Here is a 15,727-nt window from a genome sequence, read left to right as displayed (position 1 = left end):
AAGTGCCAGGGAGAGCGGGGCCGATGGGAGAGAACCTGTGGTTCTCTGAGAGTCAAGGCGCCCACCCTAGAGCCTGGTTTGCAGAAGCCAGGGTGGTCCGGACAGGTGGTGTGTGATGAAGGGTAAGGCCGAGGCCTGTGGCAGCTGTGGTGGCCCCCCGGCCAGGGTGAGCGCAGTTGTCCCCAGCTTCTGCTAGTGTTGGTCAGGGTTCCGCCCCACACCGTGGGTCGACCCGGCGGGGTTGGACAAACGGGCCATGCGGGGAGTTCCCAGAGACAAGGCGGCCTGGGGCGCTCTGGTTGGAAGGAGAAACTGCCCTGTGAGCCACACAGGACACAGAGTCCCATGACGATGCATACAGGAAAAAAATATCAATTCCTCCATGCCTTGTAAAATGTTTTATAGACAACCAAAACAGACGAGAACACTTCGAAATCCAGGGTCCTTGGTGGAGAGGTTTACACCTGCTGGGCTGGTTGGTCTCTGGGGTTTAACATTCTGCGGGAGCCTGGAGTAGGGGAGGGTGCCAGGGAGGGTTTCTGCGTGGTGACTTCCAGTGCCCTTCCCCCCATCCCCCCTTTCCTGCTAGCCGGGTCCAGTGGGAGAGCTGCACTCTATGCACTCTGGTCCCCCCTCGAGGCAGCCCCCTCCCTGCGGGTGGCCAGGAAGCTTCTCCAGACTCAACGGTGTAGCCCCGCCCCCCAGTTTAGGGCCGCACCTGCATCTGCCTGTGCAAGCGTGCACACACCTGCACTCACACACTGTGACTTCTCTGGCTCCGAAGCAGCCCCAGCCCCGGGAATAAACTGCACCTCACCGCTACTCCTCCAAGGACCCTTTCTCCCCAGAAAAGAGCACTCGACAAGGCCTGTCCACTTCCCAGCTGTGTGACCTTGGACTGGTTGGCTGAGCCCCCTGAGCCTTACTTTTCTCCTCTTTAAAATGGAGAGTTCTTTTCTTTCCATCTCCAGCAAGGGCAGGGGCCCACCACCTCAAGAGCATCCCAAGGGCAGAGAGCACCAACAGCCCCCTTGGCCTCCTCAGTGGACCATCTGCTTCCCCTTTCTGGGGATTAGCTTGGGGTGGGGCCAGGGGTTGGGTGCAAGGGTGTTTCCAGCTCGGGTTTCACTTCCCTTCTGCCTCTGAGAGAGCAGGCCAAGCTCCCCAGTGGGCGCCCAGAATGCCACCCAGGGGGGACTGCCCGGGGCCTTGTCACTCACAGCCACCCCTGCCTCCCATGCCTGTCCCGTTGACCTGCCTGACAGGTGGTTCCCCAGCCTGACCCAGGAGCCCCAGGCCAGGCTGGAACAAGGTAGCCTCAGCCACCTTGCCCTGGGTGGGCAAGCGGCACAGAGCTGAGGCAGGCTCCTCCCTTCCCCGGGCCTCTCTTTCCCTGTCTGCGCTATCACAGTGTGGACCGGGTAGGTGTGGACTTCTCCCCTGTTGTCAGCCAAGTCCAGAGCTACAGCCTCAACGTGGAGCCAGACTGGACAGTGGGGAAAGAGGCATGCGGAGTGGCCTAGGGCAGGGGCAGGGAGAGGCCACAGCCCTGAGTCAGAGGAGAGGGGAGAGGATGGGGCCCCATGAAGATGCTGGCCAGAGCATTCCATTCCAGCCTCAGCTCCCTCCCTCGTTCCCCAAGTGTGGTCCTGCCCCAGGGTAGGCAGAAGCCAACCCTGCACACTCACGGTCTTGGGTCTGCTCTAAGACATACTGGGTGGTGTGGGGACCAGGACAGCCCATAGCCCAGGCTCCCTCCGGGCACCTGTGACCTCCTTTCCTCTACTCTCCACTCTGATCTGTTCCTTCCTGGGCTCTCAAGACCAGTTTGGCCGAAGAATGGGCCTTCAAGCCACCCTCACACCTCTCCCAGGGGAGGGGCAGGGGCGTGGAGGTGGGTGTTCCACGGGGTCACCTTTCTGCAGTGTCCCTGTGCCGAGCAGGTGGGCCTGGGAGAATGGCCGGGGGGCCTGGAGGGCTGCAGTCTAGCTGACCGTGCTGGGCTGAGTGTGTGTCATGCCTGATTTAATCTGTTGAAGTCCTAGCCCCCAGGACCTCAGAATGCGACTGTATGTGGAGATGGGCCTTGCAAGCGGGGATTACGGTTGGCTGAGGTCATTAGGGTGGGCCCTACCCGGCCTGGCTGGACCTTAAGACACTGCCACACACGGGGACCGCGTGGGACGGCAGAGAGCAGACGGCCCCCAGAGCGGACACACACACCTTTCTGTGGGTGAAGCCCGCAGTCCGAGGTCCTGCGTGATGGGGGCCCTGCTTAACACGCCGACGCAGGGCTCTTGTGGGGCTTTCTGACACGGGAGGGAGGCAGCGGCAGTTCAGGAGCGTAAATTCCAGAAACGCAAACACGTTCAGGTGGTTTGTGGGGACAGTGGGGACATGGACGTCACTTCAGAGAGGCTTATTCGGACAGTCCTTCCTCGAATCAAACCTCCTCATTGTTGTTCTGCTCCTGACCTCAGCAGTGGGTGGGAAGCCAGTAGATGGAGATGGGGCCCAGCAAGTCAGGCTGCTGCCGCCCAGAGTGGGGTGCTGGGGCCTGCTAGGCTGAGGCGGTCCGAACAGGGGCTCTGGGGGTCCAGGGATGTCGCAACCCAAGCAAGGTGAAGAGGACATCTGCGGGGTAGGGCAATGGGGGTGGGCAGCCAGGTTCTGCTCTGTTGAAGCAACAGATGGGGAAGGGAACCCCAGCAGGAATCCTCGTGCTGGAGTGTAATTGGAGAGGCCGGTGTGAACGCGTGATTTTCTGCTTGCTAGGCAGAACCAGGTACACACGATCTGATCTGCACGCCCTGTCCCCTGGGAAGCACGGACCCAGAGCGCCCTGTGCTTTGTAGGAAGTGCTGGCAGCTTCTGTGGGCTCAGAAAGGACAGCACTCTTATTTGCTGCCCCCCCTTGTTTGTCCCTTCGAATCCTTCCCATAACCCTGTGAGTTGGAGGGAATAAAAGGGCTGAGCTCCCAGCCCCGCACCAGTCAGAGCGTGGGGAGCAGGAGGCAGAGGGCAAGCGAGTTGGTGTGGTTTGGATTTGGGGACGAGGATCCTTGTGCGGTGGCACCGAAGGCAGGGAGGGGCAGTGCTGGGACTGGCAGCCACCTCGCTTCTCTGCTCCCAGGGTCAATGTTGGGGAGGTGGGCCGCCTGGGCCGTGGTGGACCCCTTCCCTATGTGCTGCTGCAGGCCCAGTGCATGCAGCGCTGCTGCCATCTGGTGGTCACCCTGGGACACTGCCCTGAGCCCCTGCCATTTCTGAGGGGGCGGGGGAAGGGCTCCGCAAGCCATCCACGATGCCGGTGCTGGTGCCGAGCATGCATGGGCCCTTGGGGCGGCAGCCCAGGCCTGGCAGAGTGGCACGAAGGCACTGCCGCAGGCACTGGGCTTGTCCTGGAGGCAGCACGCTCCCTGGAGAGCAGGGTCCCTGAAATTACCCAGGAGTCCGAGGGGCAGGGCCCCTGGCGGGGTGTCTGGAGCAGAGGCTGTTCTGGATAGAAGGGGTGCCATCTGTGGCAATACGTAGAGAGTATTTTCTTGACAGGTGCTGTGCTACTTGTCTCAGTTGATCCTTACCACAACCCTATGAAGGAGCAACAGCTATAGTCCATTTTACAAGTGAGAAAACGGAGGCACAGAGAGGTTAATAATTTGCCTAAGGTCACAGAGCTCTGAAGCGGCCAGGCCTGGATTTGCTGCTAGGACAGTTGGAGAGGTGGGATGCTGACACTGGGGTGAGGGATATGTAGGGAGGTCAGTGTCTGAGCCCAGGGTGGGGTTCTGGAGGCTCAGGGAAGCCGGAGGGAGTGCAGGGGGTGGAGGCTCTGCCGGGCCGCTCTGATGAGTGCTTCCCACAGCCCCCAGGGGCGGCCTCCCAGGTGCCCCTTCCCCTGCTGGCGGGCTGGGATGCATTCAACTTCACCATGTCCCTGGCCTGGTGCCACCTTCTGAAGCAGCTGGGCCCAGCAGGAGCTGCTGGTGCCTCATTGATCCTGTTCCACTGCCTCTGCCGCCCCCTCCGGCAGCTGGTCCTCTTTCATGTGGGGCCGCGTTGACTTCCGGCTGCTGCTCAGTGACTGCCTGGAGCCTGGGCCTCAGACAGCCTGTTGTGGCCACCAGTGCTTCCCCATCCACCCCAGCCCGTCTTGTGGGAGGAGGGGCCCGTCAGAGAAGGGAGGGGTGGGGGTGGGGGTGGCGGCAGCAGGGGGGGTGGTGGGGGTGGGTGGTAGGGTGTGTGTTCCCCAGTGCTGCCCCCTGCAGGGGAAGTCCAGAGACCTTGCTGCCTGGCCCTGCCACCTGCCCAGCTCACCTCTCCAGCCCTGGCCCCTATCAAGGCCCTCCCTGACCTCCCAGCCCCGTCACTGCATCAATCTCTTTCCCTCACCCAGAGCAGATGGTGCTTTTCGTATTTAGGTCTGTCTTTGTTGCCCCTTCCCGGCCGAGTGACCCCCCGGACGGGCACTGGGCCACATTCACCTCATACTCTCAGCGCTTAGAACCACGCCTGGTGTGCAGCTGGCGCTCGGGATACCACACACAGGGAAGAATCAGTAAGTTAGCCACTCTAGCCTTTAAAAGGGCCATGAGCTCCTGGAGCCAGCCACAGAAGGTTCCCTGGCCTTCGGGGCTCGGATCCTCGTAAAATCACCATTCCCCACAGGGAACCCCCTGAAATGGTGCTGTCACTCACCTGGGGGACAGATGAGGGATGCAGGCACTGGGGTGTGAGTCGGGCAGGGAGGAGAGGCAGCGGTGCAGAGGCTTGGGTCCCACTCTTCCATTACTTAGTGGGTGACTAGGCAAGTCCTTGCTGCCCTTGAGCCTCAGTTTCCCCACCTATAAGCAGCGATCAAAACCGTCGACCACACAGGGCTGTCGTGACTGCAGAGAGGCCCAGGCTCCGCTGAATGAGGTGGGCAGGGCTGCGGGAGCTGCAGGGGAAAGGCAGGGAGCCCATCTCTTACCTGTCCCGTGAGACGACCCCCAGGCTCCCTGGGGACAGAGGTCTGGTAGCAGGGGTTACACCTGCCAGAGCTCACCAGGCTCGTGTGCCCCCCCCCCCCAATGTGAGCAAGCATGCGTCTGTGTAAGTGTGTGTGGCCAGCAGCAGTCCAGCCAAGCCAGGAGTGGGGGAGTGACCCCTCTGTCGTTGCCACAGTATTCTAGCCTGACCCGCAGATGCTGCCGACCTCAGCCATGCCGGGGCAGCCGAAGGTTCGTATGATGCCAGAGATGAGCTTCGCCCCGCATGTGGAATCAGGCACAAGGCTCAGCTCGCTGTGCCGACACTGACACCGGTGGGCTGGTGTGTTGTCACCAGCAGCCATCAAGGAACAGCCGAGGAAGGGACCTCTGGGAGCGACGTGCTGGCATGAGCGTGGACCCAAGGAGGCAGCAGGGCTAGCGACATAAAGCCATCGGGGGCCATTCGGAGGAGGCCAAAGTCGCCAACACCTGGTCCCCTCTGTGTGCTACGGCAGCCTAAGATGGAGGGGTGCTGACGCCCGAGGGGAGGCAGGGAGCAGAAGTGGCCACGCCACGTGTGGCACACGAACTCTGGCTTCTTCCCGGCTTTGAGTCAGAGCAGCCTGGGGAGGGCTGGCAGGGCTCCACACCCTGGCATGGGGGTCACCTGCCCAAGGACTAGCCTGTGTCCACGAGCCACTTAACACCGTGTTAAACCAGAGCCTTCCCATTGCCTGAGCTCATGCACAGCTCGCATGCGCGGGAGGTGGGACGGAAGCTCGAGTCTGGACCAGCACAACCTGGTATGAGTGGAGGGCGAGGGCCCAGGGGGCGTTTAGCTCACTAAAGCCATCAGACCAAGCTGACGCCTGGCTGCCCAAGGTAGTGACAGAGCTGCTCCCCCTTTGCCCCCCAAAAGAGGTGGTTGAGGTTGGAGAAAGAGATCAGAGGTAAGGTGCGGCTGCCACTCGCCTCCAGGCGTGGCTCCTCTGCAAGCTTGGCCCGGACAAGGAGACCCCTGTCTCCCCTGCTTAGGGGACGGACAGGCCTAGGGGCATCCCTGGCGTTCCTTGCCCCACCTCTACCTGGAGAGCTGGCAGGGCCCAGTCTCCTGCACACTCCGCTCCAGGCCACCCTCACATCACAGGTGCTGCCTGCTCGTCACTGATGGGAGTCCACGGCTGCTCACAGACAGACCCAGGCCGCAGTCCAGGTCCCCCTGAACCGAGGGGGTTCAGCAGAACTTTGACTTCTGCTCTCTTCCACAGGCTGACCTTTCAGGCAGGCCGACTGCTCCAACTGAGGCTCTAGCATGGCTTAAGCAGTGACTCTCGGGGAGTCTGGTATGGAGATTCCAGACTGGAAAAAGGGGTTCCCAAGACCTAGAGTTCTCACGTTGCCATAGACTGAATAAGAACAGACACCCTATGCCTGGCCTGTGGCTCAGCTGCCCGAACTGTGTGCCAAGTCACTCAAACTGAGCCTCAGTGCTGTCATCTGAAAAATGGGAACAACGCACTGAGGCATGAGAAACGCCCAGGACATGACCAACAGCTGCATCTATGCCGCATTCTCTGGGCTGGGGCAGCTCACGTGACCCACTGAGTCACAGACTCAGCATCTGTGACGTGAGACGCTATTTTCCTCCAGCATCTTGTGACAATGCCATGAGCCCGCCATGAGCCCACGTGTGGCCTCGTGCAGTGCCTGGCACCTGCCTCAGACAGGACGCCCACACTGTCTGCACCTGCTCCCACGTGCTTCCCATTGCCGGGCAGGAGCTGGCCTGATGGTGGACGGCAGGGGGGGAGGTGCCCTTGGGGCCATGGTGGGATGCCCCTCAGAGAGCGGTGGGGCCTCCTGGCAGGGCAAACCGTGGCTGCGCCTGTCCGCACCTGGTGACAGGTGTTGCTGGATGCCCCGTCCGACTGCCCCTCCCCTACCATCTGCAGGTGGCTGTCTCTCGGACGCCCCCGGCCCACCCAAAGCAGTCCCCGTAAGCCACTTTCCAGCTGGAGACTGAACAGGGTCGCTAGCAGGGTGCTTTTCTACCTTTAATTGGGGATACAAAAGGCACCTCTCCCAGGACAAGAAGATCAATCAACAGGTAGGTGGACCCAGTGCCCGGTGGAGCCCTGCCCGGGAGGGACAGAGGAGGAAAAGGCAGTGGAGGTCGTGGGGGGTCACAGGTGCTCGGCCTGGGGAAGTCTCACCCCCACCATGTGCAGCTTCGTACCTGGACAGCATGCAGCTTGGCAGCCCCCTCAACAGCCAGCCAGAGCCTTGGGCTCCACGATGCAGATGCCAGGGGATGGCCAGGGGCTGTGACAGAAGCTTCTGCTGTCTCCAGCCCCCAGCCAAGGCCTTGGCTGGCAGTGTAGGCACCTCTGGGGATGAGTCCAGAGAGGGGATCACCCAGGGCAAGGAGTCACACCAGGGCGACCAAGCAGCCAGTCTGTCTGTCACAGGACCTCCCGGTTCTCAGCAAAGTAGTGGTCGGTCGGTCAGGGTAGGGAAGGAGGCAGGAGTTGGCCAAGATCCCAACGTGGAACTGACCTGTTACCCCAGTTCATCCAGCTGCCTCTCCACAGCCCAGGCAGCGTGGCCCAGCCACAGCGGGGTCAGCCCATCCTCGAGGAGGAGAGAAGGGGGTTACAAACCATCCTCAAAGCAGCCTTAACACCAAAGGAGGGAAAGAAGCCCCAGCCAAGGGGTGTGGGGGCAGCAGGGGCTCGAGCTGCAGGCGCCAGACCCCACGCTCATAAGGCAAACAGTGTGTCCTCATCTTTCTCCTGGGTCTTCTTTCGAGGGGCAGTGCCACGAGGGGGACCCGGGGGCCCCTCGGCCGAGGGGCTGGAGAGGTTGGGCAACCGATCGGCTGCTTTGGCCCGTTCTTCCAGGAACTTGTCAAATTCTAAAGGAACAAGAGAGGGGCTGGGGGTGGGTTCTGCGGCCCCATGGGGGGGGGCTGGTGGGGGGGTGGGCTAGTGGGGGGGGGCAGGGCCTACTACCTTCACTGGTGACGCCCTTGGGCTCCTCCGCCTCATTCCCCTGAGAAAGCAGAAGGAGACAGAGGTTAGCCACAGTGGTCCCGGCAGGGTGGGGCAGGCACAGGCTGGGCCCAGGACCTGAACCTCAGCCCCACCCCTTCCTGAGCTGCAGCCTTGGATGTCACCTGACTGCTCTGTGCCTCAGTTTCCCGAGTGTCAAAATTGGTTGTCGGGAAGCTAAAATGGAATATTACACGGAGTGCCAAGCCCAGGGTGTGGGGCCCCATGGGTCCTCAATGAACACCAGTTCCTTTCCTTCTGGTGTGTAGAGCATGGACAGACTTGCCCTTGTGGTGGGAAGGGATCCAGAGATGAAGACCACGCATGCTGAAGTTGGGGGTGGGGGTGCCTTCTGCCACCACCCGACATGGACCCTTGCCCGACCTCGGGTAGAATACATACAGTCTTGGCCGCTGGCAGAGGCAGCCGCTGGCAGAGGCAGCCTCTGGGTCTGGGAATGCTCAGGCCCTGTCTTTGGTGCCCAAAGGTGGGGTGGCAGATGCCGGGGAAGGAGCCCTGGACGGGACAGCTGAGTCTGGCTGCCCCTTCTGATCTCTGGGGGCCGCAGGGCTCTGCAGATGGCCTGGGCTCCTGCTTCCTCCTGGGCTCAGCACCCCTCACGGCTGCTCGTCAGCCTCCTGGTCTGTAAGATGGGGCTGCCGGTGGTTTCTCTTGGGACAGGTGCTGGAGGGCTCCCCGAGCTGGTTCAGGTGCAGGGCTCAGCGCGGTCACGGGGACCCTCAGCCCATCCCGCCTTCCCTTCAGCTGGCTGAGACTCCGGGGGACCCACAGTGGCGGCACACTCAGGAAAGGGTCTGCTCCAGCAGCCGTGAGGCATGCCGTGCCCAGGTCCTCCTCTGAAGAGAGTGCCCACGAGAGGGTGGCGGGAGGTGTCCCACACTGATGCTCCCCTCCTCACCAGCTGTTCACCCTGCCCCTGTGACAATCACTTCCTCCAGAGAAAAACGGGAGCCTGCTGTTGGGTGGGTGAGCAATGCGCCCGACCCTTTGCTTCTGGGCTGGACAGGCCCCAGCTTACCACGTCAGTGGACAGCCACTGCTCGATGTCCTCCATGAGGCAGGCCTGGGTGACGGGGATCTGGAAGGACAGAGGGTGAGGCAGTGAAGGGCAGAGCACTGGGAGCCAAGATGAAGGTCCAGGCAGCTTGGGGCCCACTGGCTGGCCGGCCTACGGCTGTCACCCCCCACCCTCCTCACTTATGAAATGGAGCCACACATGCCCCACACCCTTTAGGGGAGGTTGAGATCCTCGTATCCCCTCCAACATGGCTCCTGCCAGCTGCCTGGGGCCCACAATTCTGCCTGCTGTGCCGGGTTGTGCACAAGGGGGATACAGGGCCACTAAGCAGGGGGCGGGGAGGGGGTTCCTAGCAGCTGGAGCACGGACGTGAGGAAAGAACGGACCCTCCTGCTGCCACAGGCCAAGGGTGCTGAGGTGCCGGGCTGGAGGGGAGGCTGGAATCAGGGCAGGGCCTACGCACAGCCGCTCTGGAGCATCTGATGGAAGAATATTTGAAGCCCCGGGAGGGGCCGGCCATCAAGGGTGGGGTAGGGAATGGCTGAGGGCCAGGGGCAGCCAGCGTCCGTCTCCTGGCCCCTCTGCAGACTCGCAGCTCATGCTGGAAGGGGCCCAGAAGCGCCAGAGCGCAGGGAGGTGCCGAGATGACCAGACCAGGCCGGGCTGGTGCACTCAGGGGCGGGGGCTACTCACAGGGCCTTTCGCTTTGTGCCGCAAACCCATGGGCTGTGCCACAAAGGCTGCCGCACGGGGGCTGCGGGCTTCCTTCTATAGTGTGCGGACCCAGCACAAGGTCTGGGGGACAGGGTCGGAGACCACAGTCCGGCTCGGCCCTTAATATAGTGTGGCTTGGTCAGGTTACTTCTCTGACCTGGCTTCTCTCGTCTGTAGAGAAGGTGACGCAGTACCTACCGTCCAGCCTGCTGCGGGAATGAAGGGAGGGGACAGAGAGAAGGACTATGGCACAAAGAGGTGCTCGAGAAGAGCCAGTTACTACTCAGCTACTTCAGGAAAGAGAGGGAGAGCGACAGTCTTTCTCCAGCCAAGCCGGCTCTGTCCCCAAGCCCTGTTCCCAGCACCCGAGGACCCCAGCGCGGAGCAGGAGCCCACTTCCCAGTAGCAGTAGCGGCGGCGGCAGCAGCTCGTGCTCTGGGCTGCCCACACCAGCTCCCTCTCCCACTCAGCTCTCTGCTGGCACTCGGTGCAGAACCAGCGAGCCCCAGTCACCTCCCATCTGCCAGATGGGACACCTGGGCCTGGCTTCCGAGTCAGGATCCGGAAGTGGGCACCGGGGGGCCATGGAAGCTGCAGCAAAGGGGGTGGGGCTGTGCTGGGGGGCACCCACAGCACCCCTTGTTCTTCTCTGGGTGTAACGGTCCTGCCTCCTCCGACAGCACCCCTAGGTGGGACCCCTGCCAGTGGCAGTCTCGGCTCTCTGGGTCGGCCAGCCTGGCCTCTCCTCACCATGCCTTGTCTCATCATCCAGTCACTGAGGCTCTTCTCACTGCTGCCTCCCATCTGGGTGAAAAAACGGCAAGCTGAGGGTGGTGGGAGGGGCAGGGCCAGGGACCCCGGGTGTGCTGGCAGCCTTCTCCCGCACGGACGCCCCTCTCAGGTCAGCAGGCCTCTTACTACCTCAGGAGGCCGCACGTGCATGTGTGTGGGTGGGTGTGCGTGCACACGTGTGTATGCACACCTGTGCCAGTACTGGTGCTGTGGTGGCAGGTGAGGTGGGACAGGAAGCAGCAGAGGGTGTCTCACCGTGGGATGAACCACAATGGCCCTGGGACCCCAGAGTCCTGAATATGCTGGGCAAAGCTTCTCCTCCCTTTCCAGAACACTCCTGGGGTCGGGTCTGAGCAAGCCCAGAATGGCTTAGCCAGTCTGCTGGCTGTGCGGGAATGCTGATGGGTGTCCCAGGATTAGAACACTGTTCTACCAGTCCCCTCATGTTTATCGATGGGCAAACAGGATTCCTGAGGATCCCAGAGATGACTGGTGGCACAGAGAGGCTAGAGTCCTGCCTCCCCCACCCTGGGCGGACCGGCCCGGAGCCAGGCACTCGCTGTCCGACACCCCCGTGACTCTTGGAGCCCGGGGGCAAACCCTGGCTGCCCACAGAGCCGGCACTGGGCTCCACTCTGCACTGTGCAACTCGGAATCACAGCCTGACAGTTCAGTGGGAGAAACCTTACCGGCACCCGCCAGACGGATCCACCCCTGGAGCAGGTGTTTATAGACAGTTTTAAGAACATCACTCCCTGCTCTGATGGAAGCTGCTTAGATCTCTCGAGCGGTCAGAGAGAAATAAACAATCACTTAGCAGCTTCTGCTCTTCTTCAAGTAGAGGTAGGTAGGGAGAGGTGTGTAGAGGCCGAGTAGGAGCCAGGAGATCTGGGTTCTAGTTCTTGTCATGCCCCTGACATATATGCCCGAGTCACCGTGTGCCCCTGGGCGAGTGACACCTGTCTCTGGGCAGCAGCTCCTTCCTCTGCACCTGGAAGGGTTGGCTATGGAGTTAGCCTCTGAGCATGAGAGGCCAGGTGCCAAGAGCTTCCAGCAGGCTTCCAGAGTGTTTGGATTCATCCGGATTCTGGGGGCCAGATTTTCTGGCGTGTTCACCTCTGTTCCTTAGAACCCTGCAGGCCGTCTGGGGCTCTTACTACCAGCATTGGCTCTGGAGCCAGAAAGAGCAACGGCTGTGAGATCTTGGGCAAATGACCTCACCACGCCAAGCCTGGGTTTCGTTGTCCGCAGGTGGGGCTAACCACCCAGCCGCGCAGGCGCGATCGAACGCCGCACTAGGTGCCAGGCACCACGCTAAAGACATTACACCTGCCACCTCCCTTGGCCTGGCTCTGTTTCCTCACCTGTCAGAGGGATAGCCACATGCCCCAAGGGTTTGTGTGAAGACTCAGGGGGGTACGGAGAGGGCCTGGCACAGGGCACAGGTGGGACAAGGGAAAAGCACAGGAGGCTCTGAGCCACAGGTGTGAGCGTGTGCTGCCTGGTGCCGGGCCACACAGCATGCACGGGAGCCGAGAGATGCTCCAGCCGCTCCCGCCTCCACAGCGCGCCGCGTCTTGCTCTGTTCTGACTGTGGGAAGGACTCCTGAGATGTTAGGGATGCCTTCGGGGAGTCTCTGGGACGCCCCACCCACCAGCACACTGGGCAGCTTCCACAGCCGCCTAGCTGCTCTCCCAGCTTCCATGCTGGATCTTTCTAAAATGGATGGCTAAAGCTTCCCCTCTGCTCAAGACTGACCATGGCCCCCACCTCACACAGTGCTCCCGGCTGCCCGAGGCCCTCCGTCCAGTCCCTGCGGCCCCTCCGGCTCCGTCTGCTGTCACCCAGTCCCACTCTAGCCTCAGAAGCCTGTGCTGTCCCCCGCCCTCTCCTCCACCAACCCTTCACTCCTGCCTCTCCGACCCCCGGGCCCTGCTGTTTCTAGCTGCCTCCCAAGGAGATACTCTGTCCACTTACTGGAACAGGAACTCTCGTTGCCCCAAAGGCATCCAGAGACAAATTCAAAGGGACAAGAACTTGACTTGGAGTTCTTGCCAAGGGCGAGGGGGAGGGAATCCCCCAGAGAGCTCACTCAGTGCCAGGCAGGTGACTATCACTCCCTGCACAGTCAAGCACTTCGATGGAACTCAAATGGCACCCCTGGGTGCCTCCCTGAAGTTTTAGGGTCTGTCCTCTGGTCCTCTCTGTCCACAGTCCTGCAAACAGTGGGTCTCTAGAGAGGTGGTGAGGCAGAATGTTGACGGAGTTCTAACTTTGCCAAGCACCGTCAACACTCCCTTTCACACATCCTCCTGTAAGCCACTGTACAGGACACACGGCCGGGAACCCAGACTGTGGGAGTGCAGCTCCCCGGCTCAGACCCAGGTCTGTCCGAGTCCTTGATCCAGCCCTTCCTCACTGGGTGAACTTGGGCAGATGACAACCTCTCAGACTGTTGCCTCAGCTGTGAGATGGGAATTTCCACATTAGCGACAAAGGACCCAGCACATGGGGGGACCTGTGGGCAAGCATTTTCTGGCCTTCCTTCTGGATCAGGTGGCAGTAAGACCCTCTGCTTACCGCTCCAGTGTTCTGCTGTCGGGCATCCAGGGCTCCCGCCAGACCATCCGTTGCTTGGGGGGCTTCGTATTTCACCCTGAAACACAGAGACCAACGCCACCGTGAATGCTGCCCTTGCTGTACCGGGCAGGGGGTGCAGGGGTGGGTGGGGACAAGCTGGACTCACACATCCTGGGTGGACCTGGGTCACACCTGGGTAGAGAGTGGCTCAGGCCCCAGGAAGGGTTCCGACTCAGCAGGCCTGCCTGGGGAGGGGAGACCTGGACTCACACATGTGACAGTGAGAGGCAGCAATGAGGCTGAAGGGACAGAGGGTGGTGGGGCCAAAGGCCAAGAGCAAGCTCTCCAACGGCTCTCACCAGATCTGGCCTAACTCCAGGGCTGAGAAATAGCGTCTGTGCCCCCAGGCCCACGGAGAATTCCTCCAGAATTTCTCCAGACCCTTCTTTGAGCGGCTTCTACTTTGTAATGTAATAAATCATGGTTCTGTAGAAGGCTGCCTTGGATGGGGCGTTCCCTTCCGCTGCTGAAAACAGCCGTGCAGATGGCTGGGTGGGGCGCGATCCGCATGGCTCCCCAACACGCAGCTCTCCCGCGCCCGGCCCTGCCCTGGAAGCTTGGTGGAGGGGCCCCTGAATGTCCTGGGGGATGCCGGTCAGCTGCGTGGAGCAGAGAGGGGGAGGGCTGGGCACCGGGAGGCTGTTTGCTGGGTTTGAGGTGAGTCTCAGGGGGAGCCGGAGGCGGCCTTGGGGACTCAGCCCTGACTCTGGAAAAGAGTGGTTATTCTCCCTCTGAAGCGCTCACTGAAGGAGGTGAGGCTCGGCACCAGCCCAGTACAGTTTTGAGGGAAGAAGTGCCCCACAGAATAAGTCACAAAGGAAAAGCCCTGCACTTAGGGGTGGGCCAGGTCGGTTTAAGGAACTGGGACCCCATCGAATGAAACCCTTGCAATGTCAAATGGCCCTCCTGGGAATGGGGTAGACCGGCACACCAGAGCTTCTTGAGTAAGATCCCCAAATACCCAGGCCGCCGTTCGGACAGCACTGCCGTCCACTCGCTCCTGCGGGACATAGAGTTAGCCAGAAGAGTGCCATCGTTAGCTGGCTCACCTCCCGTGCATCGGTGGGCTGGGGACTATCTTCAGGGCTGAGCTGGAGCCACCCTGAAAGCCAGGGTGGCGGGTGGTGTGCTCACACCCTTCTGGAGGGCAGCTCAGTATCCCTGGCTAAACCTGGGCAGTGAGAGCTGGGGAGGAGGAAGTGGTGGCTAAGATGGGCCATGGGTCCTGACCCAGGGAAGGCCTGCCCACTCAGGCTACGGAGGTAGCCATGCTGCTTTCCCTCTAAGACACGGCCGGTGTGCTATGGAAAAAGGCAGAATGAGGCAGGTCCAGCTCTAGGAACACAGAGAAACCGATCCTTCTCTTTACTCTAAAGACCTATATGTTCTTTCCTAATTACGTCCCCCATCTCTGCTTTTCTGTGTCTCTCCAACCCACACGGCCCTGAGGACGAAGCTTGGCCGACCCCGGGGCCATGCCTGAGGCAGGGGACGGCCGAAGACATCCCTGACAGAGGAAGCCCACAAGGCCCTCTCCCAGCTGCAGATGCTGGGCCAGGCGTCCACTGCCCCACACCTAGCACAGGCGCACGGAGGGCTGCCCCTCAGAGGGCTGTGGGGAGGCTGGTGGGCAGGGACTGGACTGGGGGTCACCTGGATGACAGTGGCACTGGGGAGGAAGTGGAGCGTGTCCCCAGGATGGTGATACAGAAGAAGGCAAGGAAGAGCACCCCACTTTCAGTAAAGCCTGGCTGAGGGGCCCTGAGTCTGGCTCGTCCAGATGCTCCCTGTCGCTCTCCTTGGGATCCCAAGTGGAGGGGCCTGGTCAGCTGGAGAGGCCGTGATCATGCCAGTGGTCAGGGCTGGAGCAGAAAAAGAGGGGTTCCCTGCAGAGCAGACACAGAGCTGGCACAGGTGAGAGGGAAGCAGGAGCCAGGGAGGCAGACAGAGATGTGGGCCAGACACAGGGTGGGCAGAAAACGCCTCAGAGGATTCAAGAGCCCTGGGAGACAGGGCGAGGAGGGGAGTCCAAAGGCCAGTCAGGGCTAGAAGATCCAGCTGCAGCCTAAGGGAGGGACTCCCCAGCAGGACAAAGGCAAGAGGAACTCGATGCTAGGGCACTCTCCTCCCTGTGAGGTGCCTTCTGCTGTGGCAGAAACCAGTCCCCAGGGAGGGCCTGCAGGAGAACCCATTACCCGAGAAGGTACAGGATGTGCCCTCCCCCACCCAGCATCTCATGCTCTCCCTGCCTCTGAGCCTTTGCACACACTGTTCCTACAGCCTGACACGGCCTTCCTGCTTCTCATCGCCGAGGTCCAGCCCTGAGCACCCTCTGCAGTGCTGCAGCCACCACGCGTGCCCACAGTGCCCGGCACGCCCCTCTAGGACAGCAGTTAGCACAGCATGGTAGTGGTCTGTGCACCTGACTCCCCATGAGACTGCAGGCTCCGGAGAGCAGGTGCCGGGTGTGCTTTTCTCTGCCCCCCTGCAGGGCCCTGCTCCCCAAAGGGGCGATGGA

General features: G+C 61.4%; 1 protein-coding gene and 1 long non-coding RNA gene across 5 annotated transcripts in view; both read right to left on the bottom strand.

Annotated features, from left to right (window-relative positions):
- Positions 1-386: 386 nt before the first annotated feature.
- LOC103676441 lies at positions 387-6,049 on the bottom strand. The gene is made up of 2 exons (XR_005836748.1): positions 4,699-6,049; positions 387-3,591 (listed from the first exon to the last, which is right to left on the bottom strand). It is a non-coding gene; the product is annotated as an uncharacterized LOC103676441 (long non-coding RNA).
- Positions 6,050-7,014: 965 nt separating this feature from the next.
- TOM1 (target of myb1 membrane trafficking protein) overlaps positions 7,015-15,727 on the bottom strand; it is a 39,576-nt gene continuing 30,863 nt past the window's right edge. For 2 of the 4 annotated variants that reach the window (XM_040637433.1, XM_040637435.1), the window contains 5 exons: positions 13,150-13,225; positions 10,527-10,580; positions 9,063-9,122; positions 7,985-8,024; positions 7,015-7,887 (listed from right to left, as the gene is read on the bottom strand). In XM_040637433.1, the coding sequence (XP_040493367.1) occupies positions 7,733-7,887; positions 7,985-8,024; positions 9,063-9,122; positions 10,527-10,580; positions 13,150-13,225 (385 nt within the window). In that variant the 3' untranslated portion in view covers positions 7,015-7,732. The remainder of the gene's footprint in view (positions 7,888-7,984; positions 8,025-9,062; positions 9,123-10,526; positions 10,581-13,149; positions 13,226-15,727) is intronic. The other 2 variants (XM_040637434.1, XM_040637436.1) reach the window with 1 other exon arrangement.

The sequence above is a fragment of the Ursus maritimus genome, unplaced genomic scaffold (assembly GCF_017311325.1).
Source record: "Ursus maritimus isolate PB19 unplaced genomic scaffold, ASM1731132v1 scaffold_21, whole genome shotgun sequence".
Taxonomy (NCBI): domain Eukaryota; kingdom Metazoa; phylum Chordata; class Mammalia; order Carnivora; family Ursidae; genus Ursus; species Ursus maritimus.
Note: the sequence above shows the minus strand (reverse complement) of the source record. Positions and strands in the feature narration are given on the sequence as shown.